This window comes from Lissotriton vulgaris, chromosome 7, assembly GCF_964263255.1.
Source record: "Lissotriton vulgaris chromosome 7, aLisVul1.2, whole genome shotgun sequence".
Lineage (NCBI taxonomy): Eukaryota > Metazoa > Chordata > Amphibia > Caudata > Salamandridae > Lissotriton > Lissotriton vulgaris.
Window position 1 is genome coordinate 1,192,331,176 of NC_141695.1, and position 13,033 is coordinate 1,192,344,208.

General features: G+C 46.1%; 1 protein-coding gene across 1 annotated transcript in view; it reads left to right on the plus strand.

Moving 5' to 3' along the window:
* The window catches only part of SRCAP (Snf2 related CREBBP activator protein), a 1,720,489-nt gene that overhangs the window by 1,566,507 nt on the left and 140,949 nt on the right, over positions 1-13,033 (plus strand). The window contains exon 32 of the mRNA XM_086931673.1: positions 10,178-10,360. Within this exon, the coding sequence (XP_086787799.1) occupies positions 10,178-10,360 (183 nt within the window). The remainder of the gene's footprint in view (positions 1-10,177; positions 10,361-13,033) is intronic.

Genomic DNA, 13,033 nt, shown 5'->3' on the forward strand with positions numbered 1-13,033 from the left:
CACCTTGTTGTCCTGGAAGAGTCTTTGAAGTATCACGAGATAGGTGGCTCCTCCCCTGGACTACAGTGCGCATGGGCATCATCTCCATCCTCAGATTGTTTTTTTCCGCCATTTGGTTCGGATGTGTTCCGTGACTCTCGTTCGGAACCTATAGGAAAAACTTGTTTTCTTCAGGCCAAAAAGCCTCTTTATGCGTCGGCATTGTACTTCGTTCGGTTCTGAGTTAACTTATCCGGTTTCCCGGGGACTTGAGCACGTGTGCTCCCAGCTTTTTAGGCCCGATCGAAGATTAACATCGACGATGGAATTCCAGGCCCCGTTTAAACGTTGCCCAGTCTGTAACGCGAAGTACCCTCTCTCAGACGTGCACCCTGTGTGCAACAGATGTCTGTCTCCAAACCACGACGAGGAGAGTTGCTTGGCCTGTTCGAAATTCAGGTCGGAAGAGGCGCTCGCTCTTCGACGTGAGGCGAGACTACCGGCGCGGAGAGCGTCGGATGTGGAGGATATTTTCGAGGCTGGGGACGACGAGGGGGTCCAAGAGGAGGAACCGGAGCACTTCTCCGACCCGGCTTCCTGTCAAGAATCTTACTACGGAGAAGAGGTAGACGATGAGAACATCGAAGACGATGAAGCCGTCGAGGTAAGAGACGACGGTATGGCCATTGGAGCCGCAGAGGGCGGCTCCAGCGATGAGCAAGACCCAACCGAAGCTTCGGGGGTCGAAAGTGACACTGTCTTGTCAAAGGCTCAGGTCGAAGCATCGCCGGAAGGCCTTAGCCAAGATCTTTATACTCATTCTACAGACCGCAACCTGGCCAGGCTAAGAATATTTCAGGGCCTTCGGTGGGTACGCCTTCGACAACGAAACCGAAACTGACTAAAGACAAATCGAAACCGAAACTGGTCAAACCAGTATTCGTTTCGCAAAGTCTCGTTCCATCGGATCCTAAAAAGGCTCGGAGTGTCATTGCCCCTTCGGGGTCACAAAAGGGTGCCAACCCGAAGATCGGTACATCCAAGAGGGTGCCAAAGGCCAAACGAGACGGAGCAACGTCATCTAAGGCTGCCCCCGGGGGCGTGGACACTGAAGACGGACTTGAGTCGCAGCCGCCCCTCAGTGCGAATGCATACAAGTTTATGCTGGTGAAGGTTCTCAAAGACGAGCACAAAATGGCCGCGTTGGAACGTGACGCATCAAGCCGCGGCCATTTTGGAAGTCCCAGCGCTACAACTGGCTCGAAGTTGGCGATGGCCGTGAAAAAAGTCAGCCATCGGGGCCTCTTCCTATAGTTTTTGGACTGCCTCCGCCCGCAAGACCTAAAATGTCTAAGCCGGCACAGGACACCGACCCTGGGAAAATGATGTCAAAATTAAAGGGGCCGACCGCCACTCCTGAAGGCGTCGGTTCCAGTCAACCTTCTTCTGAAAGCTCAAAGAAGTTGTACATTGACTCTGCAACCGGAAGACTCAACCTTTTCAAACGGAAGATCTTGCCCGAGAAGCCAATGGAATCCTTTCAAATCCCGCTTAAAAGGAAAAGAGACTGCTTCCTCGCCAGTTCTTTTCAAGTCCGTAAGGCCTTATGGACAAGCCTTTACACATTCCCCCACACGCACTGAGGATGGTGGGGGGGATGACCAAAATGACGAGCAATTCAACTATCCTGATGACTCTAATCAGGATGACTCGCAGGATGTGCTCGACGATCAAGGCACGGCGGACACCCAGTGTTACCAAGTAAAGACAGCACCCACAGAGGATACTGCGGCGTTCAACGCTCTAATTGAAAGGGCAGCGTTGAACCACGATGTGGTCATGCATGCAGACCCAGTTGAGGAGGACTTTCTGTTTCATACCTTCTCTACGTCAGACAGATCAGTGAAGACGCTGCCGATGCTGAAGGGTGGACCCTACGTATATAAGGGGTCAATTGCCATTGGACTCTTTGGTGGTCTCCAATGCCCGGAAGAGGGCGAACTCACAAACAAGTGGTGATGCTCCTCCCCCAGACAAAGAATCAAAAGTATTAGAAGCCTCTGGGAAGCGGGTTGCTGCGCAGGCAGCGAATATTTGGAGAATAGCCAATACACAAGCTCTACTGGCTAGATACGATAGAGCTCACTATGATACACTAGAGCAATTGTTGCAACACTTGCCTGATGAATATAGAGAGGGGGCGGAAATGTTGATTCAGGAAGGGAAACTGATATCAAATGCTTCTATCAAGTGTGCACTAGATTCAGCAGACACTGCAGCCAGGGCCATTAACACTAGTGTGATGCTAAGGAGGCAGGCATGGTTGCGAATTTCAGGATTTAAGCCAGAAATACAAACGAGTTTGCTCAATCACCCCGTTAACCCAGATTTCTTGTTTGGGCTTGACGTTGACACAATTCTTGAAAAGATCAAGAAGGACACCGAGACGGCTAAGTCTATGGCGGCCTTGCAGTCTCAACAGTTCAGAGGGGGTTATTTTCGTCACTCAGGTAGTAGAGGGCCGTCAAGAGGGCAAACATCTCAGCAAACACAATACAATAAGGGTGTTGCACAGACCACCTTTACCAAAAACAATAGAGGTGGATACCCTGTTAACAGCACCAAAGGCAGAGGATGTGGAAATAATAACACCAGGTCCTCAGCAAATACCAAACAGTGACGTCTTGTCACTGCCCCCGGACAATGTAACACCAGTCGGGGGACGACTCCAGCAGTTCCTGCCAGTCTGGGAAGGCATTACCACAGACAGGTGGGTGAGGCAACTTATCCAGTACGGGTATTGTTTAGAACTGACATCCACTCCATCCAACATACCCCCAAGACACCATCCTATGTCCTCAGAGCACTTAAACTTATTACAGCAAGAAGTGGCCAGCATGCTGCAAAAAGGGGCCCTAGAACTGGTGCCTCTAGAGGAGCACGGAACAGGGGTGTACTCTCTCTATTTCTTAGTCCCAAAGGAGGACGGGTCTCTCAGACCCATTCTGGATCTGAGACCCTTGAACCTATACATCCTTTCAGAACATTTCCACATGCTGACTCTGCAGCAGGTCCTGCCATTGCCCAGTCAGGGGGATTTCCAGGCAACTCTGGATCTGAAGGATGCATATTTCCATATACCCATACATCAGGCACACAGGAAATACCTCGGGTTCACTATACAGAACAAGCATTACCAGTTCAAGGTACTACCCTCTGGAGTGACCACTGCTCCCAGAGTGTTCACCAAGTGCTTGGCGACAGTTGCGGCACACCTTCGGAGACAACACATTCATGTCTACCCTTACCTGGACGACTGGCTTGTGCAAGCAAAGTCGGCCCAGCAGTGCGCCAGCCACGTGTCCCGCACCATTCATCTTTTGCACAGTTTGGGATTTTCTCTGAACTATCCCAAGTCGCATCTTCAACCCGCTCAAGTACAGCAGTACCTGGGAGCGACGTTGGATACTGTGACATCTACAGCCCTGCCAAACTCAGTCCGAATCGACAGCATGCAACTGTTGATTCGCAAATTCAGACCACAACACTCACTACAGGCGCGAGTGTTTCTGCAGTTGATAGGCATGATGGCCTCCTGCATATTCATAGTCCCACACACGAGACTGCTCATGCGTCCGCCCCAAGAGTGTTTAGCACGACAGTGGAATCAAGCTCAAGGACAATTGAAAGACCTAGTGTTGGTGACCGGTCGTGCGTACAACTCTCTGCATTGGTGGAATCCACGCAACCTTTGCAAGGGACGACCGTTCCAAGAACCTGTACCACAAATAGTGCTCACGACGGACGCATCCCTCCTGGGGTGGGGGGCGCATCTCCTTCATTACACAGTGCAGGGACCATGGTCGGATCAACAGAAGAAGATGCACATCAATCTGCTGGAATTGATAGCAATCTTCATGGCAATGAAGGCTTTCAAGATACATCTGTGCAACAAGGTCGTGTTGATCCGGACGGACAACATGACGGCTATGTATTACATTCAGAAGCAGGGAGGTACTCACTCTCCATATATTGTCACACTTGGCACTGAGCTTGTTGAAGTGGGTCATTTGAGGAACATTTTCTTCATGGCGGAGCACCTCCCAGGCCAGGAAAACCAGATGGCGGATCTGCTCAGCAGGCACAGCCATCAGGTGCACGAGTGGGAGATTCATCCTTCGGTGCTGCAACCGTACTTCCGGCAGTGGGGACATCCAGAAATCGACCTGTTCGCCACAAACAAGAACGCAAAATGCCCAAACTTTGCCGCCAGGTTCCCACACCCGCGGTCTCATGGCAATGCGATATGGATGAACTTTTCAGGCAGATTTGCGTACGCGTTTCCCCCAGCACCTCTAATACCGCTGGTTGCACGCAAGCTGAAGCAGCTCTCGATGACTCTCATCCTGGTATCTCCAACGTGGGCTCGCCAACCATGGTACACCACGTTTCTGGAACTGTCCGTGGTACCGCATCAAAGGCTGCGCTTCACACCCAAGCTTTTGACGCAGAGCCATGGCGCCATTCAGCATCCAGATCCGCAACAGCTCAACCTGGCGATCTGGCTCCTGAGGTCTTAGAGTTTGGCTACCTCAACTTACCTCCTGACTGTATGGACATAATCAGGGAGGCAAGAAAGCCCACCACCAGAGCATGCTATGGGGTGAAATTGTCATTTATTGTGCAGACCACAACATTAACCCGCTGGATGCATCTATTCAGAACATCATTTGTTATCTCTTATATCTGTACAAATGTAATCTGGCCTATGCTTCCATTCGTATACATCTATCCGCAATGGCTGCTTATCTCCAAAACAGACAGCACCTCTCCCTTTTCAGAGTGCCTGCCATTAAAGCCTTTCTGGAAGGACTCAAACGAGTCATTCCTCCGCGGACACCGCCAGCTCCTGAGTGGAACCTAAATGTGGTCCTCACCAGGCTGATGGGTCCCCCTTTCGAGCCACTGCATTCCTGCGAGATTCAGTTCTTGACATGGAAAGTGGCTTTCCTTATAGCGATTACGTCGCTACGACGAGTTAGTGAACTCCAGGCACTAACTATCCAAGCCATTTATTAAAATTCATTCCAACAGGGTGGTGCTTCGCACTAACCCTAAGTTCCTTCCTAAGGTAATTTCTCAGTTCCATATCAACCAGACTATAGAACTACCTGTGTTCTTCCAAAATCCAGAGTCAGTTGCGGAGAGGATGCTCCACAAACTTGACGTCAAGAGGGCCTTAATGTACTACATTGATAGGACCAAGGATTTTCGGAAGACTAAACAACTATTTGTTGCCTTTTCGCCACAACACAAAGGCAACCCCATTTCCAAGGCTGGTATAGCCAGGTGGATCGTTAAGTGTATTCAAATCTGCTATCAGAAAGCCAAGCACACTCTCACCATTCCACCTCGGGCCCACTTCACTCGGACGTTGGGGGCCTCCATGGCTTTCCTTGGAAATATTCCTTTGGAAAACATATGTAGAGCAGCCACATGGTCTACCACACACACATTTACAAAACATTACTGTGTTGATGTGCACTCCAAACAGCAGGCAGCGGTAGGGCAGGCTGTTCTAAAAACACTTTTCCAAACTGCTGCAGCTGGCACGGGCGGCCGCCGTTAATGGAGGGACTGCTATCAGATCTCAAGGAGATGATACAATCATCATCAAACCGGCTGACAAGGGCGGAGGCCTAGTAATCATGAATCGCACTGACTACCAACAGGAATGCAGACGATTACTTGAAGATCGAAAAAATTATCTTCCCCTCACCAATGACCCTACAGACGATCTCAAAAGAGAAATTGTGGACCTGGTTGAAGAAGCGGAACACAAAGGTGAAATTTCCAAACAGGAAGCAGATTACTTAACCAAAACAGAGGCTAAAATACCATATTTCTACGTGGTCCCAAAGATGCACAAGAACAGAACACCACCACCAGGTAGACCGATAGTATCCGGGATAGGTTCACTCCTTGAACCACTGTCCAGATTCTGTGACTACTTCTTAAAACCAATTGTACAAGGAACCACCACCTACCTGAAAGACACTAAAAGCCTCCTAACGCTCCTGGAAACCATCAAAATGGAAGATGACATGATCTTGGTCAGCTTCGACATAGAAAGCCTTTATACCAACATCCCTCAGGATGCCACCATCAATGTTCTAAAAGAAACCTTGGAGCAAACCATATGGGAACACAGAACACCAAAGTAATTCATCATTGAATGTGCAACCTTGGCCCTCAAAAGGAATTTCTTTGAGTTTGAAGGATCCCTGTATTTGCAAATAGGGGGCACATCTATGGGCAGTGTTTTTGCGCCTAGCATAGCAGGACTCTATGTCTTTGATTTCGAGAAAAAATACATTATTTCACCCACCAACCCATACTTGGAGAATATTGTATTCTGGCGCAGATATATTGATGACGTGCTAGCAATCTGGAAGGGCCCTCAAGAAATTCTAACAACTTTCATCACCTGGCTTAACACCTGTGATCAACACCTTCACTTCACCCACAGCATGGATAAGGATAAAATGGTCTTCCTAGACATTGAGATTCGGAAAGAGCAAGAAGCCTTGACTACCAAAACACATTTTAAACCTACGGCAAAAAACAACCTCTTAAGGTTTGAAAGCTTTCATCCGCGACCATTGAGGGAGAATCTTCCCTATGGTCAATACCTAAGACTACGTAGGAATTGTAGTAACCTCATGGACTATAAAGAACAGGCCGAAGACCTCACAGAAAAACTATCACAACGTGGGTATCCAACAAAGATCACAAAGAACTGCCAACGACGAGCAAGAAATCAACCACGCCAAGCACTCTTGGAAGAAACCACAAAAAACAGTGACAATATACCCCTGACCTGTGTGACCACATACAATGTGATTTCCAATGAAGTGAGCAAAAGCATTAGAAAGCACTGGTCAATAATAAACTCTGGAACTTTCAACTGGGAGAAATCTCTCTTCTCATACAAAAAAGCGAGCAGTTTGAAAAACACCTTGGTCAACACTAGACCAAAAAATAACATTACCACCAGTGACCCTACATTAACACAGATATGGGGTCTCCCACCAGTTACTGGACATTCTCGGTGCGGGGACTGCAGTGTTTGTCACCTGACAGAAAACACCAAGACAATTGTCTTGGAACCTGGGAAAACATGGGAGCAGAGATCCCACACTAATTGCAATAGCAATAATGTCATTTACCTAATCACTTGCACCTGCGGAAAACCCTACGTGGGCATGACGACACGCAAAATAAAACAACGTATTTGCGAACACAGGAGCACGATAAGATGCAAGAAGAACATGACAAAACTCACGGACCACTTCCTAACTGCCCATCACACCATCAACGATATGAAGTGGACAGTTATTGAACAGTTGCAAGCGGGCCCTAACATCCAGGCTCGTCTATTCGAAAAAGAACAGAGATGGATATACAGACTTTCCACTCATACACAAGGTCTTAACGACAATATCCCGTGGAATTCTGTACTAAAATAACACCAGCTCTACTAATGTAGTCCCATGACACAGGAATGCATATAAATCCGAATGCAGCCCTTTTAATATGGACTTCCTTTGTTGACCCTGCTTACTGCTACTGTTATTTTCCCTCTCTTTCACTGAATCAGTATACTCCCCTGTACTAAAGTAGTACCAGTTTTAGCTAGCATCCCCCATTCAGTCCCCCGGCACATGAATGCATCCTAATTCATATGCTGCCGGCATTTGTTATCCCGTTCACTGATAAAACTCAGCATAACCCATTCCCACGCAATTACGGGCACTTTTAATATCAAATTGCTCTAAACCTCGCTCTCTTGCCACATTCCATTGCAAATGCGCAAGCGCAGCGTTGACCGATCCCCCATGCCAACCGCCGCTTGCCTATGAACCATAGTAGCGGCCACGCGATGCAGCATTCAGAATGCGCATGCGCAGCATTCAGTGGTTCCCATACCAACCATCCTTCCCTGACGGGCCGCCGTAGCGGCCACGTGATTCATCCCGGAAGTATGCCAGCGCATATACACCCACCGCGCGCGCTCGCTCATTGCATCCGAGCAGCTGAAGGTAGACGTAGGTGAACCGCCTTACTTCGCGACTTCCAACTGTAAGTTATTTTCCTCCCCACACAGGATTCTTGAATGGTTTGCGCATACGAACCATAATGTAGGTTAACTTCCCTCTACTCATTACTGCAACATATGCCTTTCCAATTAGAATATGTTGCTACAAGCGAAGCACCTTCCCCCTGCTTGATGAAATTCAACTAGAGCACTTCTCCAGTAAGCCCCATTTTTTCCAGACATGTTACGCATCGTGACAAGCTCCATGTTATATGTTTGTATGAGTCTAGTCTGTCTTTGTATGTACACCACTGATCCTGATTAGGATATTTTCGAGCCTATATAAAATATAAGGTAAACAACCGGTTGGCACAGTATGCTCCACGACGGTAACAATATGAGCACTCCAGTTCAGTGCACCCTAAATGTACGGCATAAGCATGCTATTTCAGGCACGCACAGAGGACGCCAATTTAAATACCTGACCTTAGATATACCATGCTGAAACATTTACTCCCACGATAATGAGCACGTTTCCACCACACGGATAGACACGCTCTCTACTGATGAAGGCACTGTTTCATTCACCACTGTGGAAAGCAAGGATAACTGCACGTATTCTGCACCCAAATTCTGCACTACGTTACAGGATAGTAACTACTTCCTTTGCTCTTCTTCTTTCCCTAGGTTTTTATTGGCACCCTACATTTTAGGAGTGTCTGCCCAACAGTATATTTTCCTTCTGGATGACCAAGGATTTAGGACAGGGTGCGTCTTTTAGGGGACCCACACCTCCCACTTCCTTGTTTTGGTCCTGAAGAATACCGGGGATTGCCCCTAATGGTAGAAACATGTTGACCAACACATAGCCGAGATACGTAGGCCGTAACTCTCCTACTACTATCTCACCAATCTTTTTAACATTGTCCAGTTACTTTTTTATTAAAATCTATACAAAAGCATTAACCAGGACAATTTTAACACTCACACTTTTTTTGTGTATAACCCACACTTCACTACCTGCTCCACTGCAACTCAGGTGTTGAAGCACACCCAAGTGACGCTAGGCCACTTGGGTGGGCCCCGATGATGAAGCAAGTCACCACTAGGTGGTGAGTGAGGGGTTTACTAACAAAGGAACAGTGCTTCCTCATCTGGAAAAAGCCTTCATCCCCTTCATCGGGTTATACTTCATTTGTTCTTTTCTAATCCTTGACCAGGGAATCAGGAGTATTCCCCGTCCAGTAACTACGGACGCAACTCCTTACTCTCTATGTGTTCTTAAAGGGACTGCTATGTATTCTATGCACAGATATGAATTCAGCAGCCCACATGCCTCGAACCGAATATGCTACTTACCAGTATGCGTCTGTTCTTGGCATGTAGGGCTGCTGACATTCATATCGCCCGCCCTTCTCCCCCGCGCCTGTAGCGGCTGCAGCATTCACACATACTTCTAGCATGGTCATCATTCACAGAGTTTCACTCCTTCTTTGCCACAATGGCTAAAAACAATCTGAGGATGGAGTCGATGCCCATGCGCACTGTAGTCCAGGGGAGGAGCCACCTATCTCGTGATACTTCGAAGACTCTTCCAGGACAACAATGTGCGATAATCCGGACCCAACACTAGGCGGCGATCTATGCACAGATATGAATGTCAGCAGCCCTACATGCCAAGAACAGATGCATACTGGTAAGTAGCATATTCGTTGCAGGCTAAGTGACATAATCCTTTCCTTTTATATGAGCACAATTGTGAATTTCAGCTGATACAAATTGGTGCAGCAGGCTACTGGACTGTTGTCCTAGGCTGGCCAGGTGTAATTTGTTTGAGTTCCATTTCATCCTGTGCAGTGGGTGCATTGTGTTGTTCCAGGCCCGCTGGTTTGTGGATACATTGGCTTGTGCCAGGCTGTCTAGTGTGTGGATTCATAGTGGTTTTAGCTCTCTTGTTTGAAAGACTTATATGCTATACCTGACATTTTTAGGGAATAGTGTTCATGGAATTGCAGTATTTCTCACTCTATAGTTGCATTGTATAGTATCAGGCTTGCTTCTTTGATGTCAGTTTTATATTTTGAATGCCTCTTTTGGCAGGCACTTTGTAAAGCTGAGGATGAAGAGGATATCAGAGCTGCGACGCAGGCCAAGGCAGAACAGGTGGCTGAGCTTGCAGAGTTCAATGAAAACATCCCATTAGATGCAGACGATTGTGCAGGAAGAGAAGAAGAGGAGGAAATGTCAAAGGCAGAACAGGAAATTGCATCCTTGGTGGAACAGGTATGTGAATTTATTATGATCAGTGATGCTTGCACATGCGGGTGTCTCCTAATACCTCATCCTATACAGATCTACCTACTTGAATAAGCCCATATTGTCAGGTTAGTAAATCGGAAGAGTAGTGTAAAAGAATGTATGTATGCAGTGCTATACATTTCAGTATAATTAGTAGCCTAACTCCCTCATTATATTTGCATGAATTTGAGCCAAAGAGATGTAATTCATCTGAAGACAACCCCATTCCCCCCAACTCACAAGGTGGTTACTCCTCAGATTATCAACACCACGTCATGTGAAGTGAATAATTTGAGTTTTACTCTTTCCAGTTGCCTTTTGTCTTCAAAACCCATTCAGAAACAAGTATTTTGTTGACAGCTTTAGCTTTCTCGCATACCATCTTCAGATTTTCATAATTCACACTGCATTCTCTTCTGAAGATGGACATTCTTTAACAGCAAATTTAAATGCTGAGGATCTGAAATTTCAGTTTTAGCTTGAGAAATATTTGTATTATGTTTTGATCATGGGAGACTTGCCTAAAAAGAAAAAGGATCTATCCCTTTTCTAGGCCTGCAATTCCCGTGGTCTAAAAAAACCTTTTTTTGATGACCCTTAAGAGATGTGCGTCTACTGCCTTCCTTCATCTAATAAGCCAAAGAAACGACACCGCATTTTCAACAAGAACGGTAAGTGATCAAGCGAGGTTGCGTGATTTCGTCCAAAATGAAGCTTCAGATGAAATTCCTGGCACGATTTTACATCCTCCTGTGAAGAAAATCCACTAAAGATGAAGCGGTTAACCCCTTCCATGCTCATGACGAGCTCAGCTCGTCATGAGGCACAGTGGAGCTGTGCTGATGACGAGCTGAGCTCGTCATGAAAGAACCAAAATCACACTTTCCAGCACAGGAGGGGAAAATGCACAGCAGCGATGTGGTTAAAGAAGGGACATTAATCCGGGACTCCTCCATTCTAGGTCCTTTGCATCACTTGACACTAAGGACACAGTGGCACTGAGCAAATTACCACTAAGGTTACTGTCAGTGATACTTGGGTGGTTAATGCCAACCTGTGGGGTCTGGAAGTGCAGCTACTAAGCCAGTACATATACAAGCAACACCTAGTAAACTTCTTCAGCACCTATCGTGACTGTCATGACAATGAAGACCACATTTACAAATCCTTTGTCCACATCAACTGAATAAATAATATTCCTGTTCATGGCTGAGCAAGGTTTAGTGACGAAAAATAAATCTGACTACTTTAGTTCAGCATTGTAGGTTTTTCATTTGATAATCATAAATGCTAAATTAAAATGAACCTCTTCAAATCTTTTAAATGCTTATCTAGTAATCAGTCTATCATGAGCTGCACTTTCTGATTTTTATTAGTGTTTTATTTCATCTTTCAGAAGAAAAAAACAATTATAACAGCATTGCAGCATAAACCCCAACCTTGCTGCCCAAGGGAAATGGAAACTGATAAAAAAAGAATTGAGAAATGCAGCTAGACAGGTTGTCCTACTAACACTATTTGCGGGAGAAAGAAGGTTGTGAGTGACCCACATTTTGTGTATGATCTTTTTTACTATCCTCCCATTCTACCAAGAAATATGATTTTTGTTAAATAATCTAAAAGACCATTAAAGGAAAGAGAAGAAAATCAGACTTGAAAGCTCCAAAGAGGCACATCAGGGTAAGCAATGGAGGGGGATCTTTCAACTACAACCTTATACTCATCCCCCAAATACTACCACAGAGGAAGGAAAGGAGGGGGCCTAAGTCTGTCACAGGACTCTGAAGTCCAGAACATCACCAATATTGGAGTAAAGCAAAAACATTCCTCTGGGTCAAGGCATCCTTCGACTTCAAGACACTCCACTGTTGGCTCACTCAACATTGCTCCATTTAATATCACACAATTTTTCAAGACACTCGTCCCACATCTGTCAGCCCAAGAAACATATACAGCAAGAAAGAGGCTGGTTCTTTTGTAAAATATACCTGCAATCAATAAAGGTGCCTTCAAGTCTTCCAAGGGCATGATGTGAGTCGTCAAATGGAATGGAAAGAGTCTGTGATACCTAAGCAATTTTCAGTGTTGTTCACATTGTCTTTAGCATCTGTCCTGCAACACTACCTTGCTGTCCTTGGCACTCAGTCATTTGGTTCTTCGTGCCATAATAAACACTGAACACATTTGGCTCCAAATGCTGTCTGTTGTTCATTCTCTGGTTACCTTATTATACATTAGTCTTTGGTAAGCCTTGTGTCCCTGTTGTAGCTCTTTCCTTGCTAGGTATCAGGAAGGTTCAAAGTGTCCTCTTTATTCATTCACCCAACAGTCTGTGGTTTCCTAGCCATTCAGTAGGTTTCATACCTTTCTCCACAGTCAGCTAAGGAAATGTTGAAGATTATCCTACAGTGTTACATCACAGTCCTACCCTTGCAAGTTGCTCTCACACTTATAAGCACCAAGTGATTCTAAGAGGTAATGTTAAAGTTTTTTTTTAATTGATTTCATATTCTTATTTGTTTTTATTCCATCATCACAGGTTTATTCAAAGTAGTTGTAATGTTTTCTCATGTTCTTGCTTCAGAGTACTCGTAGTTCTTCAAACCCCCACCTTGCTCTGGAAAATCAGGCAGGATGTAAGCTGATGTCTTTTACAGA